The 24,702-nt window shown below is 42.1% G+C and overlaps 1 protein-coding gene across 2 annotated transcripts in view; it reads right to left on the bottom strand.

The window, feature by feature from the left end:
• Positions 1 to 24,702, bottom strand: part of BAZ1B (bromodomain adjacent to zinc finger domain 1B) — a 72,452-nt gene that overhangs the window by 2,911 nt on the left and 44,839 nt on the right. For both annotated transcript variants that reach the window (XM_078439744.2, XM_078439743.2), the window contains exons 8-17: positions 23,967 to 24,105; positions 23,343 to 23,473; positions 21,226 to 21,331; positions 20,171 to 20,269; positions 17,167 to 17,344; positions 15,053 to 15,235; positions 6,897 to 7,044; positions 5,695 to 5,842; positions 3,386 to 3,501; positions 973 to 1,118 (exon numbers count right to left, since the gene is read on the bottom strand). In XM_078439744.2, the coding sequence (XP_078295870.2) occupies positions 973 to 1,118; positions 3,386 to 3,501; positions 5,695 to 5,842; positions 6,897 to 7,044; positions 15,053 to 15,235; positions 17,167 to 17,344; positions 20,171 to 20,269; positions 21,226 to 21,331; positions 23,343 to 23,473; positions 23,967 to 24,105 (1,394 nt within the window). The remainder of the gene's footprint in view (positions 1 to 972; positions 1,119 to 3,385; positions 3,502 to 5,694; positions 5,843 to 6,896; positions 7,045 to 15,052; positions 15,236 to 17,166; positions 17,345 to 20,170; positions 20,270 to 21,225; positions 21,332 to 23,342; positions 23,474 to 23,966; positions 24,106 to 24,702) is intronic.

Here is a 24,702-nt window from a genome sequence, read left to right on the forward strand (position 1 = left end):
GTCTTCCCATCAGCCCACTTGCCTCCTCCCGGCAAAGGGAGCAGCAGAGGGCAGGCAGCAGTTGCCGTATTACAGCCGTCCTGCTGGAGGTCAGCTAGAGAGGCCACTGTCACCAGGACGGCGGCCTGAGAGCAGATGGACCTGGGATTATGTGCACACCATGGAGGGGTATAAAACAGCAAGTGCGGAGAGCAGGACTGGTTACAGGGACCACTGGCGGCTAACTCTGGGGGGGTGGAGGGCCTGAGGGAAGAAAAGCGAGAGGCACGACTCCTTTCCTGGGCTCTCCTGCTGCAGGCATGTGGGAGCTAAGTGGCTGAGGAGGAAAGGGCGGGTGTCCCCTCCAGGGAGTTATCACTGCTGCGGCTCACAGTGGTCAGAGCCACGGGCTTGAAGAGTTAGTTAGAGTCGGGCCAGCAGAAGGATCTCACAATGCCCCCGAGCTCCCTAGAGGCTCGCTTTATGCCCCCAACCCCAATTTGCTCTGTCAGAATAAGTTAATTTTCAAGAGCCTCTTTATTGTTCTTGGAAGCTCAAGTAAAATCTGAAGTAAAACCACTAAAATTACATTGGTTGGGGGAGCAGAGGGGAGGGTAACACCCCTCCACGACAACTGTCGGCAAAAGACTCAAGAGTGAGTGAGGCTCCAACATTGCTGACATTCCCACAATGGAGACCCAGCCCCTCTGAGCCACTGGAGACACATGGATACTATTTTAAAATCCCTAACAAGTCACAGGCTGCCTATTAACTAGGGGAGACGATATCTGCAGGCTACAGCAGGGGAATGCCGGACATAGCTGCTCCCGGAGGGCCTGCTGCCTCCAGGCCCACCCATCTGCCACACGCAGCAGCCTGCAAAGTTGGGGAGGGGGGCGCCAGGGGGAGGCTTCCACCTGTTGCACACTGGCGGGGGGGGGGGGGGGGGGGGGAGGAGGGGAAGCGTTAGAGGGAAGGGGAGAAATCACTTACCAGCTCCTCCACCTCAGCGTCGTCCACAGGTGGTACCTTCGGCCGAGACTTCCTCGCAGGATGAGGCTTCTTGCCTGGCCGTCGTCCTGGCCTCGCTGCAGGAGGGATGACACCGTGCTTGCCCCGGACAGTCTTTCGAGGTCTCACTGAAATAGAAAACATGGATTTGGAGTCGAACAGCTGAGGAAGAAGGGAACACATCTATGGAATGGGAAGAGCACCCAGTCGAGCAAAGCAACGGCTCCCCGTGGTTGTAAGGAGCTCTTACAGTTTCTCTCTTGCCTTACCTAACAGGACACTTTAAAGGTAGAGAAGGAGATGAACGGATAGCTTTCATCAACTGCCAAAGACCTGCTAAGAGTCTCTTCGGCAGGCTCTCTTCAGAACGGCTCTCTCTGCCCCACTCACTGTTCACAGTCACTCCTGGGAACGAACGAGTCAGTGGTGAGCTGACTCACCCAGGAGGAGAGGCCGTCTGCTAACAGGTCTGCCCGGAATTCCCACAGCCCCAGCTCAGCCTGTCAACGTACGTCCTTACGTGGAGGGGGACTCTGAACGTAGAACACTTCCTAGTTCCCCAAGGAATCCTACATTCACCACAACCTTCTCAGAGAAAAGCAGATACCTATGCAAAGTCTCCCTCATCGAATCCAATTTCTGGCTTACCCTAGTCCAGCTTTCTCGCATTTCTGAAAACCACAGACAGTGGACCAGGCCACTTCCACACGAGCCCTTGCCCACAACCCCGAAAGGAACAATAAAGAATACAAAGACCCCCAAGATGACCTGTGTCTCAGGTTTACAACAGGTGGTCAATGTCAGACAAACCAACATTTCTCAATATGTCCTCCAGGAGCGATGCTCCATAAGGATTAGCTCAAAGCTTCTCCACTGAACACAGGGAGGTGACATGTGGACAGAGACGGGGGTATACACAGTCAGTGACACAAAGAATCAATAAACAGTGTTTTACATTCACTTCTGGACCCTGATAACCCTTCATAAGCTATTTTAAGGTATCTAAGCTCAAGACCAGGCTTGAAAGAGAGAATAAAAAACTGACACCAAGGATGAAACTCAAAATGCTAGACACAGCCACCAACCCGGGCCTCGAGCTGTACTAAGGAACACATCTTTGGTGGCCTAAAAGGTGCAGCAGACAAAGGGCTCAGAGGTATACTAATATTTCCTAGACCCTTTTGGCAGACAAGAACTTAGAAACCTGGAGAGAGAACAATTCCTTGGAAAGAGAAGATAACTCACAAGTGAAAGCATCCACTACTCCGAAAACAAAACCAAATGAGTACACTGTTACATTCAGAATCTATTCCCAGACAACCGTGCATCTGAACTGCACTCTCTAGCCAGCAGATGAAGTCTCTTCCTGTAAGGGACTACGTGTCTCCTTACCCTGGATAACTGGAAAATTATGCCTGGGGAATAAATTAAAAAAAAAAAAAAAACAACCCTATAGGAATGAGAGAAATTAATGGGTCTCAAATTAGAGCCCTGCAGGACTGGGAAGATGGGGGCAGGCGGGCACACCCAAACCTCTCAAGGTTTTAGAAGCACCACCGCCAGAAGACTGGTCACACCAAACACCTTCTCAGACTCTATACCAAGATGTGAATGTTCAGAGTGCTGTGATCTTGGGAACTGTATCATCTGTTCAAAAGCTCATCAAAATCTTGACTTGTGGTCTCTTTTCTACCAGCCTACAAGGAAGGGTATATACTCTGCAAAGGAGAAGGCTGTTGAAAGTCTAGACTGCAGGACTTTAGGCTTAATCATGAAAAGGACTCATGAAAAATGACCATCACAGAAGTGACAGAGTCAACGAAGTAAAGTATAAATGATGAGGCCTCCCCAACCCTGGCTCCTGCTGGCATCTAGTGAGAAACAGATCTGAACCTTCCAAACAACCACCCTAACCCACGAGAAAACAAGTCTTCTCTTTTTAAAACCAGCAAACCTATAGACCTGCATGCCACATAAATGAGAAAAATCACTGTAACCAGAAAAAAAATCACTTCTCTGACAGCAGCACTGCACCAGAGGCTAAAACAACCATTAAGAGATGACAATGGGCCTAGACCTTCCTTACCCATTGTCCCCACTGTCCCCATACACTGAGAGGTTTGAATCAGGAGACATGTCATCAACACACTTGGGGGCTCGAATTCCACTCAATCTTGGACCAATTGGACCTACCATAGGGCTGATCCAACCTCCCACTAGGAAAGTGGTTAAATGGCATCTTGAAAGCCCATTTGAAACCATGGCAGTGGAGTCACCCACCCCACAGCCACAACATGTGAGAGCAATGCTGGGTGGGGGTCTGCTGCCAACGCAGTCTTCCTAAGGCAGCCTGGAAAACTGTGAGGTCAACTATGAAGGCAAACTGAATACTTACATCGCAAACCAGCCACCTCATAATCTTCTTCCTCCTCCTCCTCCTCCTCTTCTTCCTCCTCTTCATTGCTCTCATCATCTTCACTGTCCTCAGAGGCAGACTCTTCAGTGTAATTCCTGTGGGGAGGGAAAAGCACGTAGGGAAGGACCGTGGTTCTAGGCCTGAGCGCCCGAGGAAGGATGAATTCCCACACCCCTGTAGCTTTCTCCTCTTCACCAACTAGGCAGGTTTGATGACAAGGCCAGGACACGGGAAGCAGAACGAAAGCCTAAGCTTCAACAGCATCTCTCCCCAACCAGGCCATAAATGCTTTGGATGAGACACCAACAGCACCAGAAATCAAGCCCAAAATACAACCCCACCTCTCCTCACATAAAACAACACAAAACCTGTTTCTTTTGTCTCAACAGAATCAGCCAGGTAACGTAACATTTCAGATATGAAAAGTTGCTCCCGACCTTGGGGCAGACTGAACGAACGAGCAGCCCGGACAGGTGTTACTCCACCTTGACGGCCCCCTTCCAGGAGTGGGACAGCTTACAGATGACCACGACATCAAAGCAATGCTAATCCCGGCTCTGAACAGCTGGTCTAAAGCCCCGCCATTTCAGAGGAGTGTGCCTTACTCGGCTCTCAGTGTGGCTGGAGCGGAGTGAGAAGTAACTGAGTAACGCCGTCACGTGGGGTCAGGATCAAACAGCTCTGCCCTCTCGGAGACCAAGCCAGAGCACCCAGAAGCTGCCCTTTCACAACCTCCAACTGCAATGTGGGAAACGGGATTAACGTGGCCAGTATGAAGGCATCTCCTCTTTACAAGGCCCCAGTGTTCGGCCTTGTGGGGGTCAGGGTGGTGAACAAAGCACCACCTCCACTCTCGGGGCAACAGCAATCTCCTGGAAGACAGTCACTTGTAAGCCTAACCACGGAGGCACGATGCACCAAAGACCGCGAGACTGGATGCTCATTTGGAACACAGAGGAGGAACAGCTAATTTTACGAATACAAAAACACTTCAAAAAAGTGAAATTTTAGGTAGGCCATAGGCAGTTCCCTCAGTACTGGGGAGAGGGAATATTCCCAGCTAGGAGGAACACGCAGAGGCAAGGCTACCCAATGAATAGTCTGTAACAAGCACACAAAATGGGAATAAGGGCTCATAAAAACAGACCGGGGAGGGGCCCCGCGTCAGGCTCTCAGCTGTCAGCACGGAGCCTGGAGCCTGGAGCCTGCTTTGGATTCTCTGCCTCCTTTTCCTCTCTCTGCCCCTCCCCTGGTCATGTTCTCTCTCTCGTTCTCAAAAATAAATAAATGTTAAAAAAAAAATTTTTTTAACACAGACTGGGGGCACCTAGAGCTCAGTCAGTTAAGTGTCCAACTATTGGGTTCAGCTCAAGTCATGATCTCACGGTTTCATGAGTTTCAGCCCTGCATTGGGCTCTGTGCTGACAGTGTGGAGCCTGCTTGGGATTCCCTCTCCCTTTCTCTCTCTGCCCCTGCCCTACTTGTGCTGTCTCTGTCTCTCTCAAAATAAATAAACAACAACAACAACAACGACGACGACAACAAAGACCAGCATTCTATAACAATCTCAAAAATTAGGCCCAGGAATTTGGACTGTATTTTCTAGAAGCAGTGGAAAAATTAAGGTTTTTAAACAGGAGAGTAACACGAACAGATAGATCTCTGCCTTATGTAAACTGTTCTGGTATCACCATAAAAGCTGGACGAATAAGAGGGGGAAAGATTGGAGGTAAGGAATTAAGAAGCCACTGGAGGAGCCCAGATGAGAGAGACAGGAGGGCCAAATGACAGCAGGGACCATGGAGAGTACACAGCAGATGACTGATTTTGTAAGACGTCTGGACACACAGATAATGTCTGGCAAATGAGCATGGAAATTGAGAGAGAGGACGACTTTCAAGTTGACAGCAAAGTTGTAATCGTGATCGGGCAGGAAAACAACAGGTATGCGTAAGGAAGGTCAGAAGTTTCGGGGTTTTTAGTGGTGGGTGGTTGCAGAAGTGATCGCAAATCAAGAAGTGGCCCAAGTGGAAGTAAAAGGCAAAAGGAGACATACTGCTAGGCAGGATCAAGAAGACACAGAACGTGTCTCACAATGAAGATGAGAAATGTCAACATTAAGCTAAAGTGAAATCAGAGTCCTTTGAGCTCTTACTGTAATACCTCAAATGATCAGGCTCCATACGCAAAAGATGAACTTACAGCTCCTTAGAATAATTCAGTTTGAATAACTAAAGCTTAATTATAAACCAGCCATTTCATCTGTTTTGAAAAGAAGAAATTCTCACCTGCCACGGGAGTTGCGCCTGGCAGTAGCAGGCTGGCAAGCGGGGCACTGCCACTCACCATCTGGCACCTCATAGAGGGCTGGCCTCAGACAAAACAGGTGGAAGGCTTTGTTACATTCATCACACAAGATCAGTTTGTCATCCTCACCTGCAAGGAGATAAACCTGTAGAGCACTGTCGGGAGCACAGCAATGGTTGGCAAGCTGTAACAAAGAGCCACTCACCCTCCATTAACGCCATAGGGGAGCCAAGAGTCTAGCAAACTGTTATCCCTTTTTAGAAAAAATGCAGTCATTTCTGAGAAGAAATGAAGCATAACTACACTACTGGTAATTTAACACTCAGGTCTTCTGACTTCTATCCCCAAATCCAACTCCATCTAGGAGAGGACAGTTAAAACATTTACAAAGTGACAGCAAATACCAAGTCCTAGCAGGAAATGTCACTGCTCCTCTCCCACTAAGAAACAAATCCCCCATGAAGTATTAACATTTCCTATCCATCCTCTTCCTCGATACCCTCCCCCACTCTTCCCAACTCCTATCTGATATCGTTCTCTTAAATCACTCGATTTCAAAATATATGAAATCAACCTGACATGGTCATTTCCCTCTAGAACGTTTATTCTAAAACAATGTTGAGAGCAACTGATGGGTTTTACACAGGATCTTTTCATCCTTGGGAAGGGAATTAAATCCTAACCTAGTTCACAAAATAACTTCAGCCACTGAGAAGGCAATCACTTGAGGGCTATTAGTCATTAAGTTCCTTTTACACGGGCTCTGAAAGCTAAAAGCATTAAAGAGTCCCAAACGCCTTGCTCTGTAGGACTGTGACGGTTGGCCCAAACCTGAGTATTCTTCCCAATGCACAAATACTGCCCTCTGCTGGTAGAATATCTTACTTCATGGATGACTAAAAACTCAGATTTAAAATTGTAGGTTAATTTTGTTCCCTGTAGAAAATTTAAAGATTGGCAAGATAAACCGCTCTTATATTCAAAACTGAGGAACAAAGGGTTTGCTCTGATTTGCTGTCATGTTACTTCAAAGGGCAGCATTTTACAGATCTCTAGAAAAAGGCAAATTCTGTTCCATTACACTTGAAAGTTGTGCACAGAAATCTTCAGGGGGGGAAATATCTTTGGAATGGAAGCCCCAGTCCCTATTACACTCAGACACACAACACTGATTTAAATATACCTTTCTTTCGACAAACTTTGCATCTAGCATTTTCTGCTGACATATCCCACTTGATACAGGCATCAAGCATCCCAAGTAGAACATGCATTCTGGAAAAAGTCTGAGCTTCACGGATTGCTGTCTTCCATTTCTCCAGAGCAGACGCAACCTAAACAGAGACCACATCAGGTCAGCGCCGCCACAGCGACCTCAAGGACATGACATGCAGACTGTTGGCGAAATGCTGCCGGAGAGCATGAACTGACGGCATCAGGAACAGGTGGAGGGGTGAGAGAAGGCTGGATACATTTATCTCCTACCCAGGAGATAGGAGGCTTTTCCAGTCTCACCCGTTTAGTTTATAGAAGAAATCAAGGCTCTGAAGAGTGGAAAAAACTTACCAAAGGTTACATAAAGAATTAAGGCAGGGGGTGGGGAGCGGGGGAGGGTGATCAGACACCTGTCTCTTCCAGTGAAATCCACTTAAAGATTGAGTGTCATTTAAAAGCACGAACACTTGTGTACACGCTAAGCGTGCAGTGACGTCATGGAGCTACCGCAACTCTGGTCAACAAGATGATCGGTTTCTGCGTTATGTGCCACAACCCCAGTTTACAGGGCCTGGAAATTATAGTAAATACTCTCCATGAAACATTCTACAACACTTAAAAAATATTTTAATTTTTTTTAAATGTTTATTCATTTTGGAGAGAGAGAGTGTGAGCAGAGGAGGGACAGAGAGGGAGACACAGAATCCGAAGCAGACTTCAGGTTCTGAGCTGTCAGCACAGAGCCCGATGCAGACCCAAACCCACAAACTGAGATCATGACCTGAGCCGAAGTCAGCCACGTAACCGACTGAGCCACCCAAGCGCCCCAACACTTAAAAATACTATGCACTGGGGGCGCCTGGGTGGCGCAGTCGGTTAAGCGTCCGACTTCAGCCAGGTCACGATCTCGCGGTCCGTGAGTTCGAGCCCCGCGTCGGGCTCTGGGCTGATGGCTCAGAGCCTGGAGCCTGTTTCCGATTCTGTGTCTCCCTCTCTCTGCCCCTCCCCCGTTCATGCTCTGTCTGTCTCTCTCTGTCCCAAAAATAAATAAAAAACGTTGAAAAAAAAAAAATTAAAAAAAAAAATACTATGCACTGATCTGAAGTATTCCTCTTGACTTTATCACCAACTTGTAAGTGAAAATTTCAGAGGCCCAGGGCTCAGACTCACTTCTTCCCGGGAGTTACTCTCAGCATAATAAGCACTGCCTCTTCCCATCTTCAGAAAATGCAAATTAATTCAGAATAAGCCAGGGAAAACAGTTAGGAAGGGGGAGGAGGGATTAAAACTCTCAACGACAGGGGCACCTGGGTGGCTCAGTCGGTTAAGTGTCCCAACTCTCGACTCGATTTCAGCTCAGGTCACGATCTAAGGTTCATGAGATTGGGCCTGCATTGGGCTCTGCGCTGACGGTGTGGAGCCTGCTTGGGATTCTTGCTCTCCCTCTCCTTCTGTCCCTCTCTCACTAGCACGCATGTGTGCCCTCTCTCAAAATAAATAAACTTAAAAAAAAATTCAATGATAAACACAACCCTCTCTCCTATAAAATATACATTCTAAGGAAAACCAGAAATGCCATTTTTGGATAATTCCTTTATTTGTATTACTGTTTCATTAATCAAAAGGTGTTTATATCTTCAAAACATTTCTTACCTCAATGATGAGGTAAGCATCTGCATGAACAAATGCCTCTAAAGGGATTATCATTCTCAGACAGTCAGAAAACACAGCAGCGATGGACGAGGGAAAGCTTGGGAGCTACACCGGAAGCTGAGAGATTAGGTCATCCTACTGTCATCCACCTTGTGGGGATCGTATTGCTTAACCCGGCCAACCTGGCCGTAACTGAACTCAAATTCAAGGAGCGATGCCTGCTGCTTTTACAACTTGGCTACCAGGCCTAGCTGACTAACAATACCACTGCTGCACATCTCTGCTCTACCCTAGGCAGAGGTCTATTTTAAGTAACATAGTCTTTATCTTATAGGAAAGGCTAGTTATCCTGGAAGCCCACAGGCTTTAAAATAGAGCTGCCAAGGGACAAAGACCGTTGAGCTACTTCTGAAGCTGTGGTGTGAGGTTTGAGAGTGGGGAACAAAGGCTGCCCTTTCTCTTTCTTATGGAAACAGAGAACCACAGAGAGCCCTGTGTGTATCAATTCATGAATAACAAGAATACGTAATATAAATACAACAAAAAGTCTATTTAAGGGGCAGCTAAAATTCTAGTAGAATCTGGCTCATTCCTTACTCCAACCTCCACTGCAGATAATTTCAACATCTGCCTTCAAAATACAGTACAATTTCCTTCCTTCCCTCCTCAGAGCTCCTCAGTAAAATGTGAAGTCCACAATCGCAGCTTGCCTCGCTGAGCTGTTCCCATGATGCCAGGGAGAGCTGACCTATGGTACACAGATTCTTGTAGCATGGTAACAACCCACATGCCTTCAATGGAATACAAATTTAAGAATTTTAGGTTCAGGGGCACCTGGGTGGCCCAGTCGGTTAAGCATCTGACTTTGGCTCAGGTCATGATCGTGCAGTTCCTGAGTTTGAGCCCCGCGTCATACTCGGTGCTGACAGCTCAGAGCCTGAAGCCTGCTTCAGATTCTGTCTTCCTCGCTCTCTGCCCCTCCCCCGCTCATGTTCGGTCTCTCTCTCAAAAATAAGTAAACATTAAAAAAAAAAAAAAAAAGATTCAGTCCTTAAAAAGAGTGCCCTAACAGACAGAAATGGCTCAAATGGGCTTTGCTGTCCTCTAGTGGACAGACGCACGGAGAGCATTCAAGAGTCCTATTAGCATATAGTACCCTCTCTGTTTTTTTTTTTTTTTTTTTTTTTTTACTATTTCCTATGAATTAAAGATTTGAGTACTCAATAGCACATCTGGCCTCATTAAAATAAAAAAAATTTTTTGGAAGATCCTGGAAATAGGCTTACTTAACCTCATTTTAATACAGACTTGAGACATAATTTATGTCAACAAGTTCACCTGTAAAGAAAACAATGGTTTTTCATGTATTTGCAGAGCTGTACAACTAGCGACATAATCTTAATTCTAGAACATTTGCAGCACCCCCGAAAGAACCCCTGCACCCACTAGTAGCCACTCCACATCCTCCACCCTAACCCACCACTTCCCCAGACCTAGGCAACCACTAATTCACTTTTGGTCTAGAGATTCTCTTATTCTGGACATTCTGTATACCTTTTGTGTGGCCTTTTGTGACTGACTTCTTTTACTGAGCATAATTTTTCTAGGTCCATCCACATCGTAGCATATAACAATACTTCATTCCATTTTAACTGCTGAATAATAACCACTGAATGGATAATTCACATTTTGTCTATCCATTCATCAGTTGAGGGACATCTGGGGTATTTCCATTTTGGGGCTATTATAAATAATACTGCTATGAACATATGTGCACATTTGTATAATCTTCATTTACTATTTTTGCCCGAAGTCTCATAGCAATTTGGGGCCAGGTCTCCTTCACATTTCTAGATCCCCAATCCCAGTGCTCTTGACATCATAGATACTGGATAATCACTAGCATCCTGTTAAACCCACTGAGTTATCCACTTAGACCAGCCTACATTCCAACCAACCTCTAATTTTGAGGGCAAAACATTAGGCATTCAAGATTTGAAAGACCATCCTGTTCTCCTGTCATTGTAAAAACTTCCAAACAGTCCAGCACATTAAAACAAAAACCCCACACCATATTCAACACACTGGGTTTTTTGTTTTGCTTTTAAAGACACTGTTTTCAAAACAGATATACAGTGGCAACAAAGTTTTGACATTCGACACTGGTGGTATCCAGGAAATCCTCTAGGTCTTACAATGCTGCTGGAGGCTAAACACATTATTCTGATGGAAAATTCAAATCTCTAGCATGTTTAAATAAAATTGGTCCCTAGGTAGAAGTGGATGTAACAGAATCAAGGGGAAGCCAGCTTACCTGCAAAGTTCCCATTAATCCTTTCACTAACAGTAAAAAGGCAATATCCTATCTTGGCTAGGATATGACAAGGTTTTCAACCATATTCTTCCACAAAAGAACATTTAAAATGGAAAAACAGATAATCAAGTTTAGGGACAAATACATCCAAAGTAAATAGCCTTAAAAGAACTCAGGATTTTGCCAATTTATACAACGGCTTTCCCACTTAATGCAAAAAAAAAAATTAAATAAACATTAAATATCTGAAATCATCAACTATTACGAAAAGGGATTCGAGAAACCATCTACTTTTATAAGTAAGGAAACTGAAGACTGATATTTTAAAGACTGATATTAGTTCAAGCAACCACCTAGTGCCAGCTGAAAAACCCTAGCCTGTGCTAAGTGGAAACCTTCAAAGCAAAGGGCAGTGGAAAATTTCAGAGCTGTGGCAAAGCTGACCTTTGGTCGGGAACTGCAGGCAGGGCATAATGCCATTTTAATGGAGAACATTGTTGAACTACTTAGTAGGCAACCTAATTGATTTTCCAAGAAACTCTTCCATGCTTTCCATTTGTGCACCATGTGTCTGGGCCCCAAGGTTAAACCAGCAAAACGCTCATATTTTCCTCCCCGATCAAGTTAAGAATGAAGTCTCATATGACAAGCTAAAAAGAGGTTACTTTGCTATGGGGAGGAATATTAAAAAAGAACTTTTGACAAGAATTCTATAGCTACTGCTGCGCAATGAGAAACTGTTACTGGCAAAGAAATGTCAAGGGAACATCACGTCAAGAAAGAGACTCTTCTGGATACAGTTAAAAATAAAGCCCATGCAGTACTCAGCAAGGCTAAAACTGAGGCCTAATGAGAAAAGACTTAGCAAAGGAGACTATTAACCATCTAACATCTTAGACTTCATCTAGAAGCTTACCTGAATGCCGTGCCACCATCAAAAGAGAACAGAGAAGTGGGAACGAAATCCCAGGAAGATACCAACATGTGTGGAGTATTTGAATCTAAGTCATGAATTAATAGTTAAACCTTTATTGGGGTGCCTGGGTGGCTCAGTCTGTTAAGCATCCGACTGCGGCTCAAGTCAAGATCTCACAGTTCATGGGTTTGAGCCCCGTGTCGGGCACTGTGCTGACAGCCTAGAGCCTGCTTCAGATTCTGTGTCTCCCTCCCTCTCTGCCCCTCCCCACTCGCGCGGTCTGTCTCTCTCTCTCTCTCAAAAATAAATAAAAACATTAAAAAAAAATAGTTAAACCTTTATCGGACTGAATCTTAGTTCTCTGCTCTGCTTACCTCCTTCCCAAAAGCATCCTTTTATCATGCTTCACCCTTGGCCTGAGGAAGAAATGGAGGGTAACTTGACAACAGTGTACAAATACCTGAGGAGCTTTAGAGAGTAAACTCATTCTGTGTTCTGTATCAATTTGGAGGGAAAACAAGGACCGGCTGGCCCGTGAGGAGAAAGCCAATGTCAGCTCAATCTAACGAAGCCTATGTGCCCTTCCACGACTGGATTAACTCCTACTTATTCTTCAAAACCCAGCTGACATGGCCTCTCCTCCTGCCCCGCTTTGCCCTAGGTACCCCTCACAGGCAGGCTGGCTCCCGAACTTTCTCATCAGCGCTCGGATGCCACCAAGACCATCCTTCCCATGCCAGCGGGACTCCTTGAGGGCAAGGACTTCTGGCTTCTACTCATCACCATGACCTCCAGACTTCCCACACGACTGGCACAAGGCAAGTCTTTACCAGATGTTTGTGAACAGAAGGAAATGAGGGAGTGGAGAAAAATCAAAAACAGGGAAAAGTGTTCTTCTATGGGATAATGCCTGGGACCACTCCCTTCATGTAGTGTTTTCAAATTCTTTTCTTCCTAAGTAATCTTAAGCAGAAATCTAATAGACAAAACAAAAAAATGGAGCTGATTATTCTAATAAAGAAAAACCAGAGACATTTCATCAGTAAGGAATTAAGATACTGAGAAAACAGTGTCACGTGGATCTACACGGACTGAAAGGAGACAGAGATTATGCTGAGGGGTGAAAAATCGCAGAACATGATGCAGAGGACTCCATTCTGTCCAACTGCCATAAAACTAGCTTCATATGTATACAGAAAACACACCAAAGTACTAAAGACTGATATCCTTGGGGAGCAACACCAGGACAGGAGTGGTTTCATGTTTCACGTACCTCTCACACTGGATTTACTTACAATGAGCATGTTACTTCTAAAACTTAAAAACCAAAAAAACTGGATATCCACATGCAAAAAACGGAGGTTAGACCCTTACTCTGCAAAAATTAACTCAATATGAATAAAAAATTCATTTAATTAATTTTTTTGAGAGAGAGAGAGAGCACGCGCGCACACACACCCGTGTGCACAAGCTAGGGAGGGGCAGAGAGAGGGGGAGAGACTCCACGCTGTCAGCACAGAGCCCAACGCGGGGCTCGAACCCATGAACCACGATATCATGACCTGAGCCGAAATCAAGAGTCAGGTGCTTAACTGACTGAGCCCCCCCAGGTGCACTTGGATCAAAGATTTAAGTGTAAGAGCTCAAACTCTAAAACCTGTAGAAGAAAACAGAGGGGAAGGACACTGGATTTGCGGACACTGGATTTGGCAATATTTCCTGGATGTGACACTAAAAGCAGAAGCAGCAAAAGAAACAACAGGTAAGGTGAATTTTGTCAAACTTTAAAACTTTCACACATCAATGGACATCACCAAGAGAAGTAAAAGGCAGCGCACAGGATGCGAGAATATATTAGCAAATCACACATGTGATAAAGGATTAATACCCAGAACATATAAAGAACCTACATAACTCAACAGTGAAAAATATACAACCCAATTAAAAAGCAGCCAAAGGACTCAAAGCAACATTTCCCCCAAGAAGACAGACAAAAGGCCAACAAAGACATTGCTCAACATCACTAATCATTAGGGGAATGCAAATCAAAACCACAAGAGATCACTTCACACCCATCAGGATGACTGCAACCAAAGAAACAGAAAATACCAAGTGTTGGCAAGAATGCAGAGAAATCAGAGCCCTTGTGCACTGCTGATGGGCATGTAAAATGGTGCAGCTTCTATGGAAAACACGACCGTTCTTGAAAAAATTAACCAGAATTACTATAATGATGCAGCAATTATACTTCTAGGTATACAGCCAAAAGAACTGAAAGTAAGAACTAACAGATAACTGTATACTGGTGTTTAAAGCAGCATTACTGGATGTGAGGGCCACCGGCTGCAATATCTGTCATGCCAGTTCTCCAGGATGGATCTGGCACATGTGGTGGGCTAGCTGAATGTATCCTTCCTCCCTCACTGTCCAGCCCTCCTGAACCTTCCCCCATAGAGCAGGACCATTCTTCAGTCAAGGGTATACAGTGGCACTCCCCTGCTAGAGGCTCCCAGCAAGCTCTCAAGGCCCACAGCAGCATCACCCACTAGAGCCAAAAGGTGGAAGTTACCCAAGTGTGCCTGGACGGATGAATATGGAATGTGGTATATACACAGAATGGACTATTACTCAGTCTTAAAAGGGAAATTCTGGCACATAATATAACACAGATGAGCTTTGAAGACGTTATGCTAAGTTAAATACACCAGTCGCAGAAGGACAAATAGCATGATTCCACTTCTATGTAACGGTGCTCAGACTAGTTGAATTCAGACACAGAAAGAAAGTGGTGGTTGTCAGGGATTGAGGGGAGAGTGAAATGGGTAGTTCAGTCTTTAAGGGGCAGAGTGTCAGCTTGCAAAGGTAAAAAGGTTCTGGAGATGGATAGGGGAGATGGCTACATAATACCGTAGGCACTCGACACACAACTGACAAAGAGCATAGAAACGGCTAAAATGACTAAGTGCTCATTACGAGTATTTTACCATTTTTGAAAACTTAAAAACTGCTACCACCTTTTAAAAAGAAATCAGCTCTGGCAAAAGGGGCTGGGGACACTCTGAGCCATTATCCAGCTCTGCTCCACAGACGAATCTGAAAACCACAAAATTTAGTGAAAGTGATAAAAATGGACCACTGGTGCAGGAACAGTGCTTACAGAAGGTAAAATCACAGGGTCAGACCATTTTGAAACCAGACCGCACTCTTCCACAGTCATGAAACTGCATCTTCATGAACAAAATACCTTTGCTTCCTCTGCCATTTTCTTCTCTTCATCCACCTCTTCTGTCTTTGCTGAATCTTCGCTTTGGAGTTTTCTTCTCTTTTGTTTGGGAGCCATGAAGCCTTGGAGAAACTTCTTTATGACACTGGCTTGTAGGGCAATCACACACTCACCAAAATCCTTCAGTTTCTCTAATGAGATCACCTACAGGAAATGATGGAAACACCAGAATGAATGAAAGGTCAAGATGGAAACACCAGAATGAATGAAAGGCCAAGATGCGAGGAGACTATCCTCAACTAAATTAAAATCAACCTGGGCCCCAAATGGGTCACATAGCATGAATTTACCTCGGTGCCTCAGTTCAGTGGGTGGTTTATACATTGAAAAGCAACTTATTACTTTCCATTTCCCTGGCAATGGGACCCACGGGATGCTGAAACTTGCTCCACTCAAGAAGTCATTCATTCACTCAGCAGCTGAGTACCTACTATGTACAAACTGCAGTCTCAAGGCAGAGAGAAAATGAGAAGGAAAATAAACATTACCTGACCCACCGGCTTACAAACTATACAAGCCAGGTAAATATGCTTTCCATACTTTTTCACCTAAGCCTCTCATTTATGTCCTGGATAAGGAAATCATTTTGATTCAAAGCATGCACTTAAGTGAACACTACCTTCTCAGTCACACAAAACATGTCAATTAGAGATAGCATTTTAGAACAACAAAGAAATAAAGATGAATGATGGCAACCCGATGTTAGCAAGGTGTGAGCCTGGGTCTGGCACAAAGCAGGCAATGGATAAATATATGCTAAATAAACAAAAAAGTATATGTTGATTTTGAAACTGGCAAAATCCTTTAGGGTGAAGAATTCTTTAAAAACATCATTAAGAACAACAAAGATGTTTAAATCCTTTTTCTCAGGAAATGTGCCACGCATTCATAACCAAATTACAGAGAAAAGGCTGGGGGTGCCTGGCTGGCTCAGTCAGTGGAGCAAAAGACTCTGGATTTTAGGATGGGGAGTGTGAGCCCCACAATGGGCATGGAGATTACTTTAAAAAATAAATAAATAAATAAATAAATAAATAAATAAATAAATAAATAAAGGAGAGAAAGCTGCATATATGTTTTACTAATTCTAATAGCAAAGACACAGAAATATGGAAGTCTGGCTGTAAGACATCTACCCTATCAACTCCTACCATTATTATGTACCCCAAAGTAATATAAAGACTGAGAACAATGGAATGTATTTGTAAATTAGGAAAAATGGGGAGAAAAGATGCAACTGCTCATAAAAAAATCACACAATACATGTTTAATGCATACGTATAATTTGAAAAGACCCACAAGTGTTATTACCTTTGGAGTTATATGGACTTTATCATTTAAAATCAGTAAAAAGCACTTTACAACAACTGATGGATAGTATTTTCCAATCTTCTCTCAGGCTGTGGTATCTAAACCTACCTCACGTGGAACATGAGGTCTCCTGAACTGGTTCATCCACAGCACGTGACAGTCTTTTGGAGCAGTAAATGACAAGACCGTAAATGGGCCTTGAAATGTATCCATTCACCAGCACCAGTGCTACCCAACATTAAGCAAACCCTTCTGAGCCAATCAGTGACAAGGATGGACAAATGGGAATACACAAACATGTTTCAGACCTTAAAGCATAGGCACCAATTACATGGGAATGTTAAATAACAGATACGTTAAGCAATGTTCCAGAACTGTGACTCCAAAACCAGTTTTCTATTCAACTTAATAGAAAAGAGATTTTTGGAGAGCTTGGCTCAGTTGGTGGAGTGTCTGACTCTTGATCTCGGGGTTGTGGATTCAAGACCCACAATGGGTGTAGAGATTAAAAATAACATCTTTAAAAAAAAAAAAAAAAAATAGAAAAACTCTTTTTGAACAAAGGATCTAAGTGTATGATGAGATTTTCCAGATATCAAAGGAAAAATACCACATGTACACAGAGAATTTTTGGTTCCACAGGTCTTTCAGGACAAACCCACATGTGATTTCCGGGGTCATCTGGGGAAGTCAAGAACATCAGGGCACAATTCCGAATTGAGTTTACATAAGTAACAGATTTCATTGGGTGTTTATGTTCTTACCCGAGCTTCAAATTCTGATGTTTCTTCCACATAACCAAGTCCCCCCTTTTGTAACCTTGTTGCAACTTCAATGAGATCACTACGAAGAAAGTTTAAAAGCTCCTGGTTGCCATCACAGGATTTTAGACCCAAATTTGGCTTCCGGGCCAGATGAATAGAATGAATAATGTCCTGGTACCTAGAAAAGTTGGAGTAGAGGGAAGGGGAAATAAAGGAACATTTCAAAACGGTCTATAAATTTCAACGATTTGAATGGCAGGTCTCATTTCTAGAAGACTTACTCAGACTGTTTTCATCTTTCCTGGGTGTTTCTTCAGACTCACGGTTTCTTGCACAAATTCTCAAATTTTTCTTACTCATTTTAAAAACACCTTTCTTTTATTCTGTATTTGATAATCCCAGTATCTGAAGTGGAGTGCTTTACCTGGCTCTCATTCACATTTCCTGGTCTGGTTTTGTTTTGACCTTTTTACCTTGAGTTTCTTGGATTTCTATCTGTGGAAATTCTTTGAGGCCTGGTTTGAAGCTTACTTCTCCACAAAGAATGTGCACTTGCTCATGTCAGCTGCCAGGAATTGCTACCAACCTGAGATAACTTTAAATCACCTGCCTGGAATTCCTTACAACATAGAAAAAAACATGAAACTGAGCAGAGACCCTACAGAAGGACCTTCAAGTTCACTCTCACACTACAGATTAACCTGCTGAAGTCCCAGCAGCAGACTCTCTTCTCTGTTGGCTTCTTACAACAAAATGAAAACTAAAGCTCAAGGTCATCTCCGTTGAGTTAGACTAAGTTTCCATTTCGTTCATTCCAAGCACTTTTAATATTATTTTCCTCTGAATACAACCTTCACTGTATCCCATGGGTTTTCTTACAAAGGACTTCCCTTTCCTTGCTTTCATTCTAGAATTCCCTTTTATTTTCTTCTTTGATACATTATCTAGGAATACATTTAATTTTCAGTTAAGATCCTTTGGTTATCTTTAAAGAATTTATTTCTAACTTTATCATAATCTGATCAGAGAATGTATCCTGAAATTACTTTTTAAAAAAATTTTTTAATGTTTATTTTTGAGACAGGGAGAGGGAGAGGGAGAGACAGAACATGAACGGGTAGGGGCACAGAGACGGAGACACAGAATCTGAAGCAGCCTCCAGGCTCTGAGCTGTGAGCACAGTGCCTGATGCCGGGCTTGAACTCACAAACTGTGAGATCATGACCTGAGCCAAAGTCAGACGCTTAACCAACTGAGCCACCCAGGCACCCCTTACATCTGTTGAGATTGCTTTTGTGGCTGAGTATATGATTATCTTTTATAAATGTTGACGGATATAACAAAAAAACTTCACTTCTGTTTCCAGTTGGCCTGGTATCTATCATTTTGTTTTTAAATTCCTTTTTTATTGAGATAATTGAGTGCACACTCTATATCCTCCATCACTTATTTTCTTGAAAAGAGCATATACATTTTTGTTTTATAAATTTGAACCTCAAATGGTTTGTGATACATTATCCTATCCTTATCCCCTTGGCCATCCCAAAGGAAACTCAAATAACCACCAACAAAAGAACAGATAAATTAGATTCACAAAGATTACACAAATTCACAGAATCATATATAGAAAGGAAAATGATGGGAGTTCAGTTATAAAAATCACGGATGGAACCTGAAACTAGTATATTGTATATCAACTATACTTCACTTAAACACAATGATTTTTTAGTATAAGAATGCTAACTAAAAAACATTAAATCTCAAAGACCACATATGCTTGATAGCCTTTAAAAAGTTCAAAATCAGCAAAACAAGATAGGTGAGATTTTTTTTTAATGTTCAACAGAAGAAAAAAGTTTAAGTTTTGTTTTTAATTCCAACTATCAAAAATACTTTACCCAAACAGAAGGAAAGTCACAGAACTATATTCCTTTGTGATTCTATGTATTGACATTTTTCCTTGTCTTTCTTAATTTGCCTGGTCATATCTACATTAAAACACCATGATTCAGAATGCAATTTTAATCTCCACATTAAGTAGGAGACTAAAACTAGTATACTGTACCCACCATCACTCACAAAAGTCTGGAGAACTTGCAACGTACTGAATGGTATTTTCCTTCTCTCTTCAACCAAACCTAAATTAAACCATGAAAGCGTGCACTTGATACTAAAGGCAGCCTTAAGCCAAAACTTTGCCCTGTCTTTGACAGGAACAATGGCTAGAGCAGGACGGACACTAGCAAATCCCAGATGTAGACAGTTTTTGTTTTGAGGGGCTTTTTAAGACAGAATTCACATTAACATTAAACTCACCATTTTAAAGCATACACTTCAGTGGCTTTTATGTTGTGGAACCACCAAAACTACCTAATTCCGAGACTTCCATCACCTCAGGAAGAAATCCCACACCTGTGAGCAGTCACTCCCAATTCTCCCCGTCCCCCACCCACTGGAAAGCACCTGTATATTTTCTGTCTCTGTGGAGTTGTCTATTCTGAAAGTCTTACACAAATGAATCCTAAAACATGTGTCTGTTTACCTAGCTTCTTTGACTCCACCGTTTCAGCCATGTCGTAGCATGTACCAGTACTTTCTTTTGTTGCTCAATTTACGGCGATGCTACATTTTGTTCATCTGTCAGCTGAAGGACATTTAGGTTGTTTGCATTTTGGGGCTATTTTCAATATTGACAGAATACTTCCGAATGCCAACTGATGTGGCACTGACCTTGCAAAGATGCCTAACCACAATGAGGACCTCAGCTCGCTGCACGGCACACACTAATCAACAAATAACCCTGCCACCCTGTACGTACGTTAAAGTTTAAAAGCAGACTTTTCCAAATAAGCAGGAGTCAAGAAAATACCAAGCAACAAGGACATTAAAGGGTTACAGACACTTTTAAAAAATGTATTTTAATAGCTTTTATGAATAAACAAAGATCCCCTAAGATATTTAAATGCTGAAGAGAAGCCGTGAGGAGCAAGATGAAAGTCCTTACCTCTTCTCCAGTCTCTCTTTAAGCTGACTTTCTCTTATTCCCTGAGGGTGAAGGCAGTTTAGCAACTCATCCAGTTCCTTCTGACTATCACATAAAAACCTGTAAGGAGCAAAACAGACCTAGTGACTCTGAAAAACAATCAAATACTAAGAAAGAGATCTACAGAGATCTAGGGTTGTTGGTGGGAGTTGGGAGAGAATTCCAAACTTGCTCACAAGTAGAATAATTTACTATTTCCATGAAGTGTAATGTTAAGTTTACCCTAGAATATTGAAGCCAAGGTTTCCTACTAAAATAGACAAATTTTATAAAGTTAATAAGCACAGTTGTCACACACCTTCAAAAGAGTAAACTTATGTACAAAACTAAAAGATAAAAGGTCATTAAACCAAAAGGTGGATCAGAGGTGGAACAGTTAATGCAATCACAAAGTGAAAGGGACCCTCTCAAAACCTAGCTCCCTGCCTGAAAGAGAACTGACACAAAAGATTATTACTATGTACACAATATTTTATTCTTTAGTTAATAAAGATGAAAATCCTAAATCTATTCCCAGAATTAAAAGCACTGCCAACGTAATGTAAGATCTATTATAGAACATACACAGTTACTTTATAAGGGGGAAATAAAATTCCAAAGCTTAGAAAAAATATATTATTATCAAAAAAAAAAAGTGTGCTTTTAAAGCAATGAGTTTACATATTCAAGAAATCAAAGTCATACAAAATGATCTTATTTAATAATCACTGGTATCACTATATTAAATATTTTCCTTCTTTTTCTTAATTTATTATCTTGGGAGAGAGTGTGAAGATGTGCACACAGGCGTGTGATCAGGGAAGGAGCAGAGAAGGAGGGAGAGAGAATCCCAAGCAGGCTCCACGCTGTCAGTGCGGAGCCTGACACAGGGCCCGATCTCACCAATCGAACTGTGAGATCATGACCTGACCCAAAATCAAGTCAGAAGCTCAACCGACTGAGCCACCTAGGTGTCCCTAAAATATTTTAACGTGAAAAAAGAAAAAATAGAGCAACCAGACAAATGCTCACATTACCATAGATTCTGTCCTTGTTTGGGTATGGTGGTCTCCACAGCAACTTCTGCTGATGGGCCAGGTTGTACGTTCATGCTTACGTTTTTGCCTAGGTTTGCTTTCTTACCTAAAAAAAATGAAAACATTTGGTTGAATATAGTAAATACCCAATTCCTACTTTCAAACCTCAGTGGGACACAGTGCCAAGGCCAACAACTAATAACACAGATGCTGCGTATTGAATATAGCCAATGTACAGCAGGTGCTAGTTTCTCTTAAACACCTTATGTACAGCACATCATGAGATAATTGCTCTCTATGCAGCTGAACAGCTGCACAGTCCAAGGTTCAGAGTGTGGCAACTTAGAATGGAATGGGAGCACTGAATAACTATCAAACAATTTACTTCTTGTACATCTGTAGTGAAGTAGAGACAACTGAAACATATAAAACCATAAACTTACCCCTGGAGGCTTCAAATGTCAAACATGATTAACTTTTTTGTAAACCAGCTCCTATCTACCATTAGGACATGAATACAGACAGATCTTAAGCCAAGGTGAAACCTGTACTAATACTCTCATGGCTCCTGTCCCTTGCTCCCATTCTGCCCTCTTTACCCTGCGGGCACTTTCCCTGCAATAGAACACATGACCCTGTAGTCTTGAGTCAAGTGACTCTGAAGTGACCTTGCCATGCCTGAATGAGGGAACATGAAGCAACAACATCCGCCAGGATGCGCTGGAAGTGAAGGGACTGATGTCCATCCTCTCTTGAGAGCTAGAACTACGGAAACCTGATTTCTAAAGACAGCCATTAAGCTTTTGAACATCATAAAATCAGTCTCTCCTCCTGCTGGAAACTCTCCCCCCAGATCTGAAGATCCGGACTTCACATTTACTGCTCTCACATACAACTGCCCTCATGTGGGTATTTACAAAGTTTACTAAAACTAGATCTTTCTACTAAGTACTACAATCTAACACTTAATACAATGCGCAATATGAAAATACCTGTGAAACTCTGAGCTATATATTAATTTCTTTAACAATTTTGAGTTTTAAGTTTGGGTTAAGAGTTTCTCTAAAATGAAGGAAAACTGCATTTTACAAAAATCTCTCCAAGAAATATAATGATCTAATATTTGAGAAGTAATTTGCATCAGGTCGTAGAAAGTAGAGCTAGAAGGAAGTTTGCAGATCATTTAACCCAGGGGTTCTCAATTGGGAGCCAGGCTGCCTCCCAGAAGCCATGTGGCAATGTCTAGGGACATATTTGGCTGTCACTATTGCATCTAGTCCACGGAGGCCAGGGATGCTGCTAAATATCCTACAATACACAGGAATGACCCCCAACTACAAAGAATTATCTCACCCAAAATGTCAGTAAGGTTGAGAAATCCTGACTTAACCTCACCATTTGGTTTCTTTCATTAAAAATTTTTTCTTTTAATTTCTTTCTTGAAATATTATACATATTATATATGTAAATGTTGTTATATATAATATATATTCAATATATACCTCAAGAAAAAAAGTGCTCCTCTGTATTTATTTTACAAACTGAATAGACCCGTGTAACTAGAACCCAGATCAAGAAAATGAACATCAGTATCCCTTTATGACCCTTTCTCCGTCACTTATTTTTAGTTATTTGCTGTTTCCCCTCACTAGAATTTTAGTTAAATGACATTCAGGACCTTATCTGTCTTGTTTGCTATCTTGTAGCAAAACATGAAAAGTTGGTTGGCACACACAAGATGCTCTATAAATACTGAATAAATAAGTTTTGGAAGATGTGTAACTGCCTTCTTAGCCCCTTCACCTCAATTCCAGCCATTAAGGTTCCTACAAAGAGACTTTTAAGGAACAAAGTTTGAAGACTACTTGTATAAAATCTAATACCCAAATATCCTAATATTCAAGCTCTTTTCACACTATACCTGGAACAAAATTGGTAATCATATGTTAGTTTCCTTCCTTCTTCCGTGCATTTCACATTCTCCCATCCCACTCAAATACATCTACCTAAGAAGACAATAAAGAATTCTTTCAAATGGAAAAAGTGACAGAGAAAATACAGTCCTTATTAATGACCCTACCCAAGCAAGGTAAAAGAACTGGTAGATATATACATACTTCGGGGACAGTAATCCTCATCAGGAGAGTCTGCACGGTCTTTGCGGTGATTGAATCGGTAGTCGATGCTGTCATGTACCCAGCCTTTTTCAATGAACAATCCTGGAACTTCATCTGAGAAGAGCCAGTACCTATAAATCACAACCATATATTAATAAGATAACGACAGATTATGAGCATGACTGTTAGTGGAGATGATCACACAATATCACTGAGAATTCAGATAGATACAAATGATAAAGTAAGGCACAGAATACCAACATTTTTGAAATTTGAGATTCACAGCTGTAATTTTTATAACTTCTAATATTTCTGTTTAGGTTCCACACAATGTACACATGCAAAATGTATCGCTATTTTTAATAAACTCTATTTGAATTACATTTCGCAAATCACAATAATTTAAGTTTCATATTTGTAGTATCTTCAAGAACAGGGTCATGTCTTACTTAACTTTGTAACTAGCATGTGGCACAGAAAATATTCAATAAATGTGTGAAGAGCAATTGTTTCTGACATCCATAAATAGGGAAGCCTGTCTATTCTTGGTACTTTAGGCAGTTTCATAACTAGGAACAATATAACAGCTCTAGAAGATAACAAAAATTAAGTTTAGTAACTTACCTGTTATGGTTTCGATCTGTACCAATAGGAGTCCTGCGCATGACCAGCTTTGCCTTGGCAATTCCTTCCTGGAAAGCCTTCTCGGCAGCTGCTTTGTGCTTTCGTATTCGTTCTTCTTCAGCTTCACGTTCTAGTTTCACTGTTACAGATAAAAAGAATCAACTAGATTTTTTCCCCTAATAAATTCCATCCTTACAAATTAAGTAGAATACAGAGTAGAAAGTATAAAGTCGATTTTCCATCAAACCTTATTAGTTTCCTTCTCCTGATTCTGATCTGTTATAAGAAATGATGTGCTATAAGGCTGGTTGCCCTATGTCCTTTGAATTCTCATGATACCGCAACCACCGACTCAATGCAAAATCTTTTCTCTTCAAAATCTAACTTCTTACTAATTTTAATAATCAAATTAGATTAATTCTATTAATAATTTAAAATGGAACATTAAAACAGTCCCTAAAGGGAATTAATTGATCCTCAAAATTATGAGAATGAATAAAACCAGAATAGTTATTTTGAAAACATATTTTGGTACTGAGGAAGCTGATTATTATTCAGCTTATTAGCCTTGGTGACAAGCAAAAAGAACTGAGAAATCAAGGGCGGGCAGGCAAGCACTTGTGGATAATAATCATCACTGCATACTGAATACCATTCGGGGGTTGGTTATTCAGCAAGTTACTACTGTTACAGATGAAAAAAAAGAAGTTTTACTCAATTTATTCCCGATCATTCA

The sequence above is a fragment of the Panthera onca genome, chromosome E3 (assembly GCF_046562875.1).
Source record: "Panthera onca isolate mPanOnc1 chromosome E3, mPanOnc1 haplotype 2, whole genome shotgun sequence".
NCBI lineage: Eukaryota > Metazoa > Chordata > Mammalia > Carnivora > Felidae > Panthera > Panthera onca.